Source organism: Silurus aristotelis (assembly GCF_946808225.1).
Source record: "Silurus aristotelis genome assembly, chromosome: 16".
NCBI lineage: Eukaryota > Metazoa > Chordata > Actinopteri > Siluriformes > Siluridae > Silurus > Silurus aristotelis.
Window position 1 is genome coordinate 9,873,615 of NC_139589.1, and position 13,481 is coordinate 9,887,095.

Consider the following 13,481-nt stretch of genomic DNA (forward strand, 5'->3'; position numbering starts at 1 on the left):
GCAACAAGTCTTTCACACCTGGATTTGGGGATCCTCTGCCATTCCTCCTTGCAGATCCTCTCCAGTTCTGTCAGGTTGGACGGTAAACGTTGGTGGAAAGCTATTTTTAGGTCTCTCCAGAGATGCTCAATTGGGTTTAAGTCATTGCTCTGGCTGGGCCATTCAAGAACAGTCACAGAGTTGTTGTAAAGCCACTCCATCGTTATTTTAGCTGTGTGCTTAGGGTCATTGTCATGTTGGAAGGTAAACCGTCAGCCCAGTCTGAGGTCCAAAGCACTCTGTAGAAGGTTTTCGTCCAGGATATCCCTGTGCTTGGCTGCATTCATCTTTCCCTTGATTGCAACCAGTTGTCCTGTCCCTGCAGCTGAAAAACACCCCCACAGCATGATGCTGCCACCACCATGCTTCATTGTTGAGACTGTACTGAACAGGTGATGAGCAGTGCCTGGTTTTATCCACACATACCGCTTAGAATTAAGGCCAAAAAGTTCTATCTTGGTCTCATCAGACCAGAGAATCTTATTTCTCACCATCTTGGAGAACTCCATGCGGGTTTTCATGTGTCCTGCACTGAGGAGAGGCTTCCGTCGGGCCACTCTGCTATAAAGCCCCACTGGTGAAGGGCTGCAGTGATGGTTGACTTTCTACAACTTTCTCCCATCTCCCGACTGCATCTCTGGAGCTCAGCCACAGTGATCTTTGGGTTCTTCTTTACCTCTCTCACCAAGGCTCTTCTCCCCCGATAGCTCAGTTTGGCCGGTCGGCCAGCTCTAGGAATGGTTCTGGTCGTCCCAAACGTCTTCCATTTGAGGATTATGGAGGCCACTGTGCTCTTAGGAACCTTAAGTGCAGCAGAAATTTTTTTGGAACCTTGGCCAGATCTGTGCCTTGCCACAATTCTGTCTCTGAGCTCTTCAGGCAGTTCCTTTGACCTTAATGATTCTCATTTGCTCTGACATGCATTGTGATCTGTAAGGTCTTATATAGACAGGTGTGTGGCTTTCCTAATCAAGTCCAATCAGTATAATCAAAAATTTCTGGACTCAAATGAAGGTGTAGAACCATCTCAAGGATGATCAGAAGAAATGGAGAGCACCTGAGTTAAATATATGAGTGTCACAGCAAAGGGTCTGAATACTTAGGACCATGTGATATTTCAGTTTTTCTTTTTTAATAAATCTGCAAAAAGGTCAACAATTCTGTGTTTTTCTGTCAGTATGGGGAGCTGTGTGTACATTCATGAGGAAGAAGAATGAACTTAAATGATTTTAGCAAATGGCTGCAATATAACAAAGAGTGAAAAATTTAAGGGGGTCTGAATACTTTCCGTACCCACTGTATATATATATATATACACACACAGTGGGGCAAAAAAGTATTTAGTCAGCCACCAATTGTGCAAGTTCTCCCACTTATAAAGATGAGAGAGGCCTGTAATTTATTAGAGGTACACTTCAACTATGAGAGACAAAATGAGAAAAAAAATCCCAAAAATCACATTGTCTGATTTTTAAAGAATTTATTTGCAAATTATGGTGGAAAATAAGTATTTGGTCAATAACAAAAGTTCATCTCAATACTTTGTTATATACCCTTTGTTGGCAATGACAGAGATCAAACATTTTCTGTAAGTCTCCACAAGGTTTTTACACACTGTTGCTGGTAGTTTAGCCCATTCCTCCATGCAGATCTCCTCTAGAGCAGTGATGTTTTGGGGCTGTCGCTTGGCAACACGGATTTTCAACTCCCTCCAAAGATTTTCTATGGGGTTGAGATCTGGAGACTGGCTGAGCCACTCCAGGACCTTAAAATGCTTCTTACGAAGCCACTCTTTCGTTGCCCGGGCGGTGTGTTTGGGATCATTGTCATGCTGAAAGACCCAGCCACGTTTCATCTTTAATGCCCTTGCTGATGTAAGGAGGTTTTCAATCAAAATCTAACGATACATGTCCCCATTCATACTTTCCTTTACACGGATCAGTCGTCCTGGTCCCTTTGCAGAAAAACAGCCCCAAAGCATGATGTTTCCACCCCCAGTATGTTCACAGTATGTATGGTGTTCTTTGGATGCAACTCAGCATTCTTTCTCCTCCAAACATGACAAGTTGAGTTTGTACTTAAAAGTTCTATTTTGGTTTCATCTGACCATATGACATTCTCCCAATCCTCTTCTGGATCATCCAAATGCTCTTTAGCAAACTTCAGACAGGCCCAGACATGTACTGGCTTAAGCAGGGGGACACGTCTGGCACTGCAGGATTTGGGTCCCTGGCGGCGTAGTGTGTTACTGATGGTAACCTTTGTTACTCTGGGCTCAGCTCTCTGCAGGTCATTCACTAAGTATGGTTCTGGGATTTTTTGCTCACCGTTCTTGTGATCATTTTGACCCCACGGAGTGAGATCTTGAGTGAAGCCCTAGATCGAGTGAGTGAGATCTTGCGTGGAGCCCTAGATCGAGTGAGTGAGTGAGTGTGAGTGTGTGTGTGTGTGTGTGTGTGTGTGTGTGTGTGTGTGTGTGCTAGGTCCTATGTAATTTGGTCACAAAACATTGCGGTTTTGGCTTCATGGCCTCTCAAATCAGAACATAAAACAAGTTTTTATTTTCATTAATAAAGAATCCAGCCACACATTTAGAGATTCCACTGCTGTTTTTTTTGTTTTGTTTTTTATGCAGAACCCAACTTGGCACATCCCTTTCCACATAGGACATTTTAGTGCAGTAATTCAATTAAATGCTTTGATCTGTTAATACCATGGGCTTCATATAATACTATATTTCTTACCACTTAGTGGTGTAATAAAGCTGTATGTATTATTTTAGTACTTTAAGCTATTCACAGTTGTATTTGCGGGTCTCACTTGAAGGGCTTCATCATTTCCACTAAATAAAGTTACACATTTCCTGATGTTGTTTTTTTTTCAAATCAAGTTCCAAAAAAAACTACATTTACTTTGAAACATTAACCTGATCTGGAAGACTGAAAACTAGGGGTGGATGTTATGATGGTACATCAGTATTGCAATAAAATACTTTTTGACAATAGCGCATTATCAGTGCGAACACTGATCCGTTGAAAAAGTCAACTAGATCCGTCAGCACTGGGATATGACAGGACCCAAAAACTTTGAGGACGCAGAAGGTTTTAACAGTCACGCCAATGATACTAGATGTGGAGCTTGTAGAGCAAAAAAGGCCATGCTTGTTAACACAGGAGTGCATCAGACCCAGTTCAGTGCTCAAATGTGCACGTTTACTACATTCATTTATTTATTTTCAGTAAATACCTCTCGTGGTCACTTTAGTTTACATTAATTTTTTGTTTCTATTTTATAAAAGTCTTTAGAAAACTATTGTGGGCAAATGAAAAATTAGTTGACTCGGTATTGAAATAGTTACTGCTTTGATATTGGAAGAGATATCATTATTGAATAATTGCAAACTTAGCACCATAATCAAACACCCCTGGATACATAAAGCTGCATAAATCCTGATTGTATTTATATTTGCATGGCAGTGATTCAAATGTGCAAACAAAATGTATCTATCTGTGGAGAGATTTCTTCTTAATAGTTGAGAATGATGGCAACAAATGCATGGCATTCTGTCTGGCTAAAAACCCTTTAGATATTTCTTGCCGAAATACTATATCAAGGTCCATTAGGGGTTAGGGTTAGGTTAGGGTTCCAGCCAGCAGGAATTCATTAACAACAAAGGCTCTTATCCTGATGGTGAAATCATAAAAGTACAAGCTCATTCTACTTCATGATCTGTAACAGATGTGCCTTCACGTTGTGATGGTAAACCTTTTGTTTTTTTCTTCTTTTGGACCTTAAGTCAGTATAATACCCAGTGGACCTCGATGACAGTTCCAGTATTAAATCGCGTTCATGAGTTCAGTCAAGAAGAACCGTTTTCAGCAGGTCCTCCTCATGTAAGCTGATAGTGGCAATAGCACCATCGTTGAACTCGAACGATGTTCCTCCGTCCACAACCATGCAGGCGTCCCAGCACCTCGAGCGTACACACACCCTTAAAGCAATGCAATTAAGCATTAAACATGAACGACTTCAAAAGCTTTTAGCTAATCAGAAACGTTATATGAATGCATTCATGCTAATGTTATTGTTTCTATAGTAGTATGGTACACACTATATAAACTAGATTATTATTGATATGATGATTAACAGTTATTTGCAAAGAGTCTCCAGTGTCAGCATTTTGTAATGTTCAATTAGTTTACTGTATTTTTCTTCGAAAGAGAAATAAAACGAGAGCCCGGTGAGGGAATGACTTTTTATGATGTAAGTGATTAAGAGAACAAAAATCTCTCATACATTGCACATTATTTACATAAATGGATAAAAAAAATTATGTTGGGTACACTAGCTGAACAGCATGATTCTACTCCAGTGTATTCAGACCGATCAGTCATAGCAGGTGCAACAAGAAAATGGCACATTACAAATAATCCTGTATGGAAAAAATATAAGCCCCACCCCCAAAAGTCACTGTACAAAACCCAATACTCACCTTTTTGCAAATCCTCTTTGGCGGCTGTTGGAAAACACTCTGTTGACGATGGGCTCTCGGACGCTAAAGAAAACTCGGTCATCCTCTGGACTGAATATAAGAGCCTCATTGTACGCATCAGTCACTAAACACAACCCAAAACATGACAGTCATTAGAATGCTGAAATATCCATGAAGAGAAAAAAAAAAAATAGGGCAGAGGAAGTTAAGTTGCACTCACCACTTCTGATTACTTCCTCGTTTAGGGGGATACTTAAACCAGTTTTGCCTTTGCCTATGAAACACATTTGACATAGCGACTGTTGAGTATTAATTTTTATTAGCTCAGGGAGGTTAAATGGTAAAATGTACCCCACAGGGCCTGCTATCATTTCTCTATGGCCAGGTTTCTGCTCCAACATCTTGTTTAGATCACTGGATTTTACAGAGAAAACTTAAGGTCTGTGGTAGTTTCACATTCAGATGAACAGCTTAGTGGAACCCAAAAGAAAAGCAAGATGGTTGTAAATAATTGTAAATATGTTCTTATTTTTATGTATTTGTATTGTATTGTTATTTAAATGCCTAATAACAGCAGTTAATTTTAGGTCTATAGTGCTTAACTAAAGGAAAGATAAGGCACTGATTAATGTAGACACTTTTTTACATGTAATCTAATAGGCAATGTAAATGAAAAATAACAGCTTGTCTACTTCTCGGGGAATCACCGTGTTGCGACATCCCACTAATCAAGTAACACAAGCAGATCCTGTTTTTACTTTAGATTTTCTGGCTCAAAAGCTATAATCCGGGCAAATAACCTCATCATCAAAGTTAGTCCAATTTTAGTTCCTTTTTACTGACAGTCTAATAAATCTAATAAAGTCTAACTAATCTAATAAATAAGCGGGTTAGTTAACTGATACTAGTAAAGAATGGTTATTAAAAAACACACAATTTGCACGTTACTTGTAGGTGAGGGAAATAATTGAAACCAAAATGTACTAGCTACCTTCCTTCCTTCCTTCCTTCCTTCCCTTTCTTCCTTTCTTTCGGCTTCTCACATTAGGGGTCACCACAGCGGATCCTCCGCATGTTTAAATTGGGACGTGTTTTTACGCTGGATGCCCTTCCTAACGCAACCCTCCCCATTTATCCGGGCTTGGGACTGGCACTAAGAGTGGCTGGGGTTGGTTCCCTGATTGGTGTAGCTAATCAGTAATAATGCTGTTTGGATGTAGTTAACATTAACTTCAGCGCAAAGCTTTAAAAGGAAACGTAGAAACCAAAATTACAGTTGGTAAAAAAACTAAAACTTCTACATTAGATTTTTTTATTGAATTTATTCATGTCAGCATTAGCTGAAACTAACTAAACACCAAAATATGAAGTAAAACAGTCAAGCTGGACCAACTAAAAAAAAAAAAAAACAATGTTCGTAAAAGTTTAATTCTGCCTTTACCTATTTGAAGGACGTCTTCCACAGTCTGTTTCACAAGTTTATTAATATTATAAGACCTGCACATAAAAATTAAATGAGTCACCAGAGTATTTTACACTAGTAATTGAAAATCTGTAGGAAGGTGCTCTCATATACCAGGCTTTGGATCCGGTTCCAGTGCAAATGCTAAGTCCTGAGCTCTTCTGCTTCTCCCAAGGTCCATCATCAATGGAAATCTCATAGTAGGAAGCCCTATGGAGCGAGAGGGTAAGATGGGGTTTGAAGGATTTATACTTCACCCTGTGGCAGATAAAGATCCACAAAAAAGGGGAAATTGGCAAGGACAGATGGAGTGAGTAGGAAGATGGTTTGAGACACAACATGCTTAATGGCTTGGAAGAAAACAGTTGTAATGGTGGAAAAAAAAAATCCACCCTGTATCACTTTTATATTAATCTTTACAAATAATATATGATCAATACTAGAATTTACATAATACAATAGTTTTTGTAAATATGAACCTACAGTAGTGCATTGGGTTAGGGGTAGTCCTTGCTTCCTCTAAATATAAATAGAACCATGTAGCCATGCTTTAGCCTCTATATGCCCAGAACAACTCATTACACTAATTTTGCATTGGATTTTTCAAAAACAATCACATTTTTTTTCTTTTTTTTTTTTTCTTTTGAACAGTGAAACCTAACCATTAATTAATACCTAAACTATTATATAGTTTGAGACAGCTGACATTATGGTGCTTTTATACTTTTTTTTTTAAATGTGTTTCTATAATGTATGAAACATATTATTGTGGTACAGCCAGGATTTGAAGCGGATCCCAAGAAAGAGGATCATGAAGGGACTATAAGTGAATCGCATGTTCCTTCAAAAATAAATATTGGTGAATGGGCTCCACCACCATTATTTTATTTAACCGAAGTTGATTGAATTTGAAGATTTTGGTGGCAGATGAGGGAATAATTAGAAAAAAAATGATGGTCGTTATACAGAGGGCAGAAGAGGATATATAAAGTTGTGAATAGACTTGTTTTTTGACTGCTTTTATGAAGCTGCATGGCTTAAGTTCTGCTGAATAACCATAGCCAGGGATCCTAAACTTAGTTTGCTTCTTTAAATGGCATTTTAACTGTTATTTAATTTGTTACTTTTGATAATAATGGGCCACGACAACTTCAGCACTGCACACAACCACTAACTCCTTCCTGGAGTAACAATAACCAACCAACCATCACAATCTCTATGCACATCACAAAAACATTATTTTGCCTAAAGTTTGTGGACTCTTGTCAATCACACCAACCATGTTGCTATAAAGACGAATCACACAATTGTCTATGAGAACTTTGCAATAAACAAAAACACTAAAGTACACACCAGACCTTTTTAGCCAATACCAGTACCAGCCACAATAATGCTCTTGTGGCTGAACAAACACAATCACCATATCCATGTACAGTAAGTGGAAAGGCTTCCCAAAAGAGTTGAGCATATTTTGGAGGTAAATAGGGCCATATTAGTGCCCATAATTTTGCAATGGAATGTTCGACAACACATCTGGGTATGATAGACAGGTGTTCACATACAAATAAATAAAGTTCATATCATTCATCATTTCTATTTCATGTATTTTAGTGTGGCGTCTCCTTTAAATTTTGGTGATATGGTTCGTTCATTTACCTCGAGGAGAGGGATTCTCCGATGAAGATTTCATTGAGTCCTCGGACGGGAAGAAGGTACGGTAATGTGTAGGTTTCATGTGTTTTTTCTGTCAACAAAACAACAGCAGCAGCTTTTAGCACATTTAAGCTCATGTTTTTGTTGTTCTTTTTTCTCACAATTCTTTAGAAAACACTAAATTCAGAGTCGATGCCTATGAAAGAAACTGCCTAATGTTGGCTTTCACAAAAGGTTTGGGCAGAAAAAATATTAGGGTGTTTACTAAAATAAGAAATGTAAATTATTTTTAAGTATTGAAGTCATACTTTAAAAAAAATATAATAATAATAATATTTTTCACTTAACTCATAATTACTTCATCGTTTATATGTTTAAAAAGAATTGCACTGGAGCCAGTCACACTGTTCAAAAAGCAGTGTAGTCTACTCTACTTTAAAATTGTTAGAATTGTATTATTTCTTTTCTGTATCTCTGGTTCTCGAAAAAACATTTGTATCAAAGTCTATACATTGAATAATATGTTACTCTAAGCATTTAGGTTCCGTTTCCAAAAAGCATCAAGACCAATCTTCAGCAGAGACAACTTTTAACATTCTAAATAGTTTGTGTATCTACTTAAAGAAACCATATTACCTTATTAAATCATTTTTTTTTAAGTTAAGAATGATTCCATAAATAATAAATGTAAGAAGAATAAGACGATAAGACGTTTGCATGAGGAGGCCTTACTGTGCTGGGAGTCATTGGTAAATCGGTGTGCTTTGGTGTGTTGCTCTAAACTCAGCTGCTGCTCATGCAGATCCACAGGAGTGGGGTTGATCCCTGTGCCCTCCAAGTGAATGCGGATCCGCTGACGCCACTGCCACCTGGGCGACAGACAAACAGTAAGACAGATATGGATAATTTGTATCCCAGATTATACTTTACTTATATATTATGTTTGTTATTTTAAAACAGGAGATCAAAGCTCCTTCATGTTTTATGCATGTGGTCATTAATGATTCATATGTGTGTGCAATCATAATGAAGCTGAAAGCAATTTTCCTTATGTACAACTACTATTGACTCTGTCATCTTTAGGTGACCTGCAGGGCTAAAAATGTAACAAACATATTGTTGCTATCTGTCTGTATCAGTATAAATATATCAAACATCCAGGAAAAATAAGTAATAATCACAAGAAAAGAAATATATATATACACAGTGTATATATATTATATATATATATATATATATATATATATATATATATATATATATATATATATATATATATATATATATATATATATATATATATATATATAGCCAAAATTCTATTTAGCAAACAGATTAAAGACTTAACAATACATATAATAATAATAATAATAATAATAATAATAATAATAATAATAATAATAATAATAAGACCAACCTGAAATCACCCCGTCTCAGTTTTTGTAATGCTTCAGAAAATGTGTGTGTATAGCGAACAGGTAAGCACAGATGGCCCTCGGACCTTCATTTGTAAAAAGGAAACATGACATTTTAAAATACTTTTAATAATAATCAAACTGAATGCAAGCAATTTCTAAAAATTAAGTTTAAGAAAAATGTTCAAAAGTACAATGATCAAATGTTTGTTTAAGCTAATTTGATCACTTTAAATCATATAACTGAAGCAAGAACGCAATCTCAAAATGAACACATTACTTATTGAATTAAGACTAAATCAATACTACATAAAGGAGAAAGAGAAGAGTGTGTGCATCATATGGACAAACTTTTTGTACACCTGAACATAAGATTTGTGTGCTTTTTTTGCACATCACTTTTCACACATAGTCTCCATTTGCATAATAATCTCTACTCTTCTGAAAAGATGTTCTATTTTATTCTATCCAGTTACTGATGTAGGGTGAGGAGGCCTGGGAAACAGCCAGCATACAGATTTATCCCAAAGTTGTTCAAAAAGGTTGAGGTCATAACCCGTATAGCGGTCCACTGAAGCACTCCAACCCATGTGAGCTTCATCCTCAGCATTCTTTTACAGATACACCTCATGTCCCACCATCTCACTCTGGCCTCCTACCTGCACTGTCTCTCTAATAAACGTATTTCTAATCCTGTCCATCCTCATCACTCCCAAAATAATTTTTTCATCTTCAACTCCGCCACCATCATCTCTGCCTCCTGTCTTTCTATCATCTAATCCATACAACATTTCAGGTCTCACTACAGTCCTATAGGTGTAAATCTATTTTTTTTACCTTTCGGGATCAGTGTTGACTCCTATTACAGGTTTGTTCTTATCAAACACTTTACTAGCAACCAGCAGCATGGTGCCATCACCTAAAGTGGTGAAAGAGAAAATGAAAGGAGGTAAAGGAGGTCTGGAGGTAAAAAGGCTGATGTAAGGGTGAAACGACTGCATGAGTGTCACTGTGCCACAGCGGCATGTTTGTTTCATTTTTTCCCCCGTTTGCTTTACCAGCACATAAACCAACTTACCTCCAGCAGACACAATTGCATCTGCCCATCTGACTGTGTCTTCATCATACTCTCCTCTTTTAACCACACGAACTTCCATGCCTTGATTTCTACAAATAAAACAAACCTGTTCATTAGACAATATTCACCAAATCACCACCAATAATATCTCCACAATATCTATCACCTACTGCAGATTGTCCACAATGTGTTCGACATTGTGCGTGTGGATGTTGTGCCGTTCCAGAAGACCACTGTAGCTGGATCCCTTCAGGGCTAGCTGGAGGTACAATGCACAGAATTAAAAAGAAAGTACAGATAGAAACATGCAATAATGTGATGACCAGTAGTGGTAAGGTATGGTGAAACAGAGGTTTTTTTAGTGTGCGTTTTGCTTCAGGCTGATTTTAACGTAAGGAGGGAAAGTGCAAAAACTGTCCAAACTTCCAAAAGATAAGATCAAATATTTTTTTTAATCTATTTTTTATACCAGAAAGGAGTCTAATGAGAATAGGAATCTGTGGAAAGTGCAAGTATTTATCATCACACTTGTTTCAGGAGACATTACTTGGCTCAGTGATATTATTCTGGGTGTGAGAAAAACTGTTGCTGCAGCTTTTGTAACTTTTATTGGAGAAACATTTTTATTTACTTAATAACAATGCCTGGCTTTCGACAAAGATCACGTAGTGCAATGAACCAGTGTGACAAAACACAGTTGTTTGTCAGTCTGTTCTCACCAGTGAAAGGTACACAGTGATTGTGAACATACAAGTCTAATCAATTCAGTTTATAATCTGATTTGGACCGTCTAAACATCTGCGAGCTGGAATTGAGTCTTCAAGTCAAGTCAGGAAGTTTTTATTGTCATTTCAACCATATAAAGCTGAGGCAAACTACAAAACAGCGCCACCAGTAAACCTGTTGTATATTGCAAACTGTGGTGTGTAAGAGACGTAAAGTGAACAGTAACAAAAAATTTATGCAAAATGTTGTGCAAAAGAGCAATAGCAGCAATTCAGAAAAGATGTGCAAAAATGGCATGTAAACAGTTTGTGGTAATGAAGTGATGTAATGTGAGTGGTACTGAAGACATGGATGTGTGAAGTGAGTACAAGTGTGTGTTGAATCCGGGTTGTACAGATCAGCCACACAGTTGTCTGTGTGTGTGTGTGTGTGTGCGTGTGTGTGTGTGAGTGAGTGAGTGAGTGAGTGAGAGAGTTCAGTTCAAATGCAATTTATTGCAAATAATCCACATTTAAAATGTTAGCGCTTTAGTTCTGAGCGCCATGCAAAAGAGAAACGTTTCAAATAAGTTTCTTATGAGGTATCGATACTCTGGAAATTTTTGTCGTAATTATTAATGATAACATAATACACTTAAGACATTGCTTACCATCTGTTTCAGCTCCTCTTCTGACAATCCAGGACAGAGATACCTCTGCTGCTCAAATTCATATCGTGTGGTTTTAGTCACCACTGCGACTTTTGAAGGGTTGAAACCACTGCCAGCTTGGGAAGCCCCTTTACACACACTGGTCTGATGGAAATACAGGCGACCGCTCCCACTGATAACAAACAAGACTGGATTTCGACAGCAGAGAATTGTCCTTAAAGTATGGAGTGTCATTCTAGAGACAAAAGGGTTGCAATTCTAGAGGTTCAGTCCAGATGTGTCATAAACGGTCATAAATAAAAAAAAAAAAATGGGGGACTGTAGAGGTCCTGAGAAGATAGTGGGTGCAACAAGACCACAGTAAACAAAAACTCTCCGGGATGAAAATAGCATTAATCGGTCATGGTGTGAAAACCTTTTCGATGCTTTGATGCAAGATGATTTCTTGTGTCTAGTTGCTGTAGGAGTTGTTACATACAGGAACCTTGTCTCTTCGGATTATTCCAAATGCCAGAATGATCCAAGCCCTTATATTACTTTATTAATTTATTCTCCTTCGAAAATAATATAATATAACTCTGTCCCTGTGCATTAAAGTGTTCAAAGCCCGCAACGTTATTCAATCATTCAATGCTTGGAGCTTTTCAGGATCCTGATGTTGACAGACTGAATAATGCAGCAGGAGTTGTAAAATATCCAAAACCCAGCCAAAACTAGACAAAGTTCACTTGGGTGGTAAAAAAACCCAACTTATTTTATACGCACTATTATACAAAATAACTGGTTTTATTTAGCCGTGAAACACGCTATATTTGTACATATAGATAAGCAGCTTAAAGGCAGGTTGAACCGCTATTAAAAGCAGACAGCTGCCCACCTGTCAGTCGGGCTAATTTGTTAGCTTGCCAACCAACTAGCAAAAAGCTCGCCCAGTTCTACAGGAACACCACCGTGTTAGTGTAGTAGCCTTTAAATCAGGAATAATTCAAGGTGCTCCATGATATTAATAGAAAAGATACAAAAAATATAACAAAATAAACTCGCCACACAGAGTGCTGTTTTCAGTGACAGAAAAGTTCTCGCTAGTTCGCTCGGAAGTAGTTACCACAGCAGAGGTCACATACACTATGCACCTGTCAGCTACGCTAAACTACACAGCTAGCAGTCCTTACGGAAAAGTTTTAATATTTAACTGTTAGCCTGGTCTTAATCCAGAGACTAGTTTACCATTCAAACCCCACAAACTACTGAACCACAGTCAAAACAGCATGCAAATAAACGGAGGAAAGTCGCAGCAGTGGGCGGGTTTCGACCCAGCCTCCTCACTGCTAACCACCTAGCAAACCCGCTTCTGCTCTATGGCATGCTCCTTTACAAATCCTGCTACTATTAATTAAGCTATTTATGATCCCGTCCCAGTGAGCCGAAACACTTTAGTAGAGTTTACACTTCTGTTTCAGTGCTAGTTATAATTAAAACCCCCCACTAAAGTTACTTCCGATATCAACACACGACGCCATCTTTAAAGCACGCGCGTTGCACGTCACAAAGAGGGCGCGTGCTGCACCTCTGCACGTACGAGACCCTGGCTGTAGAGCTGAAGCGGTCTGATATGATCACGGTACCAGAACCGAATCTAAAACATCACGGTTTCACGGTATAACTGAAACATAAAAAAAAACAACAAGCTGGCTATAATTATAAGAAATATTTATTTCGTGGCATAACTTTATGCCTATACAACAATATTTTTGATTTTGTATTGTTTATTATTAACAAATCATTAATATAATACTAATAATAAATATTGTATATTTGTATAAATGTATATACAATACACACAATATGTTATGCAATTTAATACAAATGCAATACAAACATATTGCTGTATGGGCCTAAATTTACGCAGTGACTTCATATTCAATATATTTATTTTGTAATTTTTGCATTTCTACTACACCACATGA

General features: G+C 37.7%; 1 protein-coding gene across 2 annotated transcripts; it reads right to left on the bottom strand.

Annotated features, from left to right (window-relative positions):
* Positions 1–2,577: 2,577 nt before the first annotated feature.
* nadk2 (NAD kinase 2, mitochondrial) lies at positions 2,578–13,085 on the bottom strand. Of its 2 annotated transcripts, none has more exons than XM_083564910.1 (12): positions 11,515–13,085; positions 10,310–10,398; positions 10,140–10,228; positions 9,899–9,980; positions 9,064–9,147; positions 8,379–8,515; positions 7,650–7,737; positions 6,108–6,251; positions 5,973–6,028; positions 4,752–4,805; positions 4,532–4,655; positions 2,578–4,030 (listed from the first exon to the last, which is right to left on the bottom strand). In XM_083564910.1, the coding sequence occupies exons 1-12, from the start codon at positions 11,746–11,748 to the stop codon at positions 3,895–3,897; spliced, it is 1,317 nt and encodes a 438-aa protein (XP_083421036.1). In that variant the 5' UTR covers positions 11,749–13,085; the 3' UTR covers positions 2,578–3,894. The 2 variants fall into 2 exon arrangements, with proteins under 2 accessions (XP_083421036.1, XP_083421037.1); XM_083564911.1 differs by having other exon boundaries at positions 6,108–6,203; positions 11,515–13,084.
* Between the last annotated feature and the right edge of the window lie 396 nt (positions 13,086–13,481).

Bases quoted from the DNA above. Each gene is read 5' to 3' on its own strand.
- nadk2 (XM_083564910.1), bottom strand. From the start codon at position 11,748: ATGACACTCCATACTTTAAGGACAATTCTCTGCTGTCGAAATCCAGTC. The intron at 7,738-8,378 runs GTAAGGCCTCCT...TTTTGTTGACAG, and splicing joins TACCAATGACTCCCAGCACA to AAAAAACACATGAAACCTAC. The intron at 6,029-6,107 runs GTATATGAGAGC...TTTTATGTGCAG, and splicing joins GGAACCGGATCCAAAGCCTG to GTCTTATAATATTAATAAAC.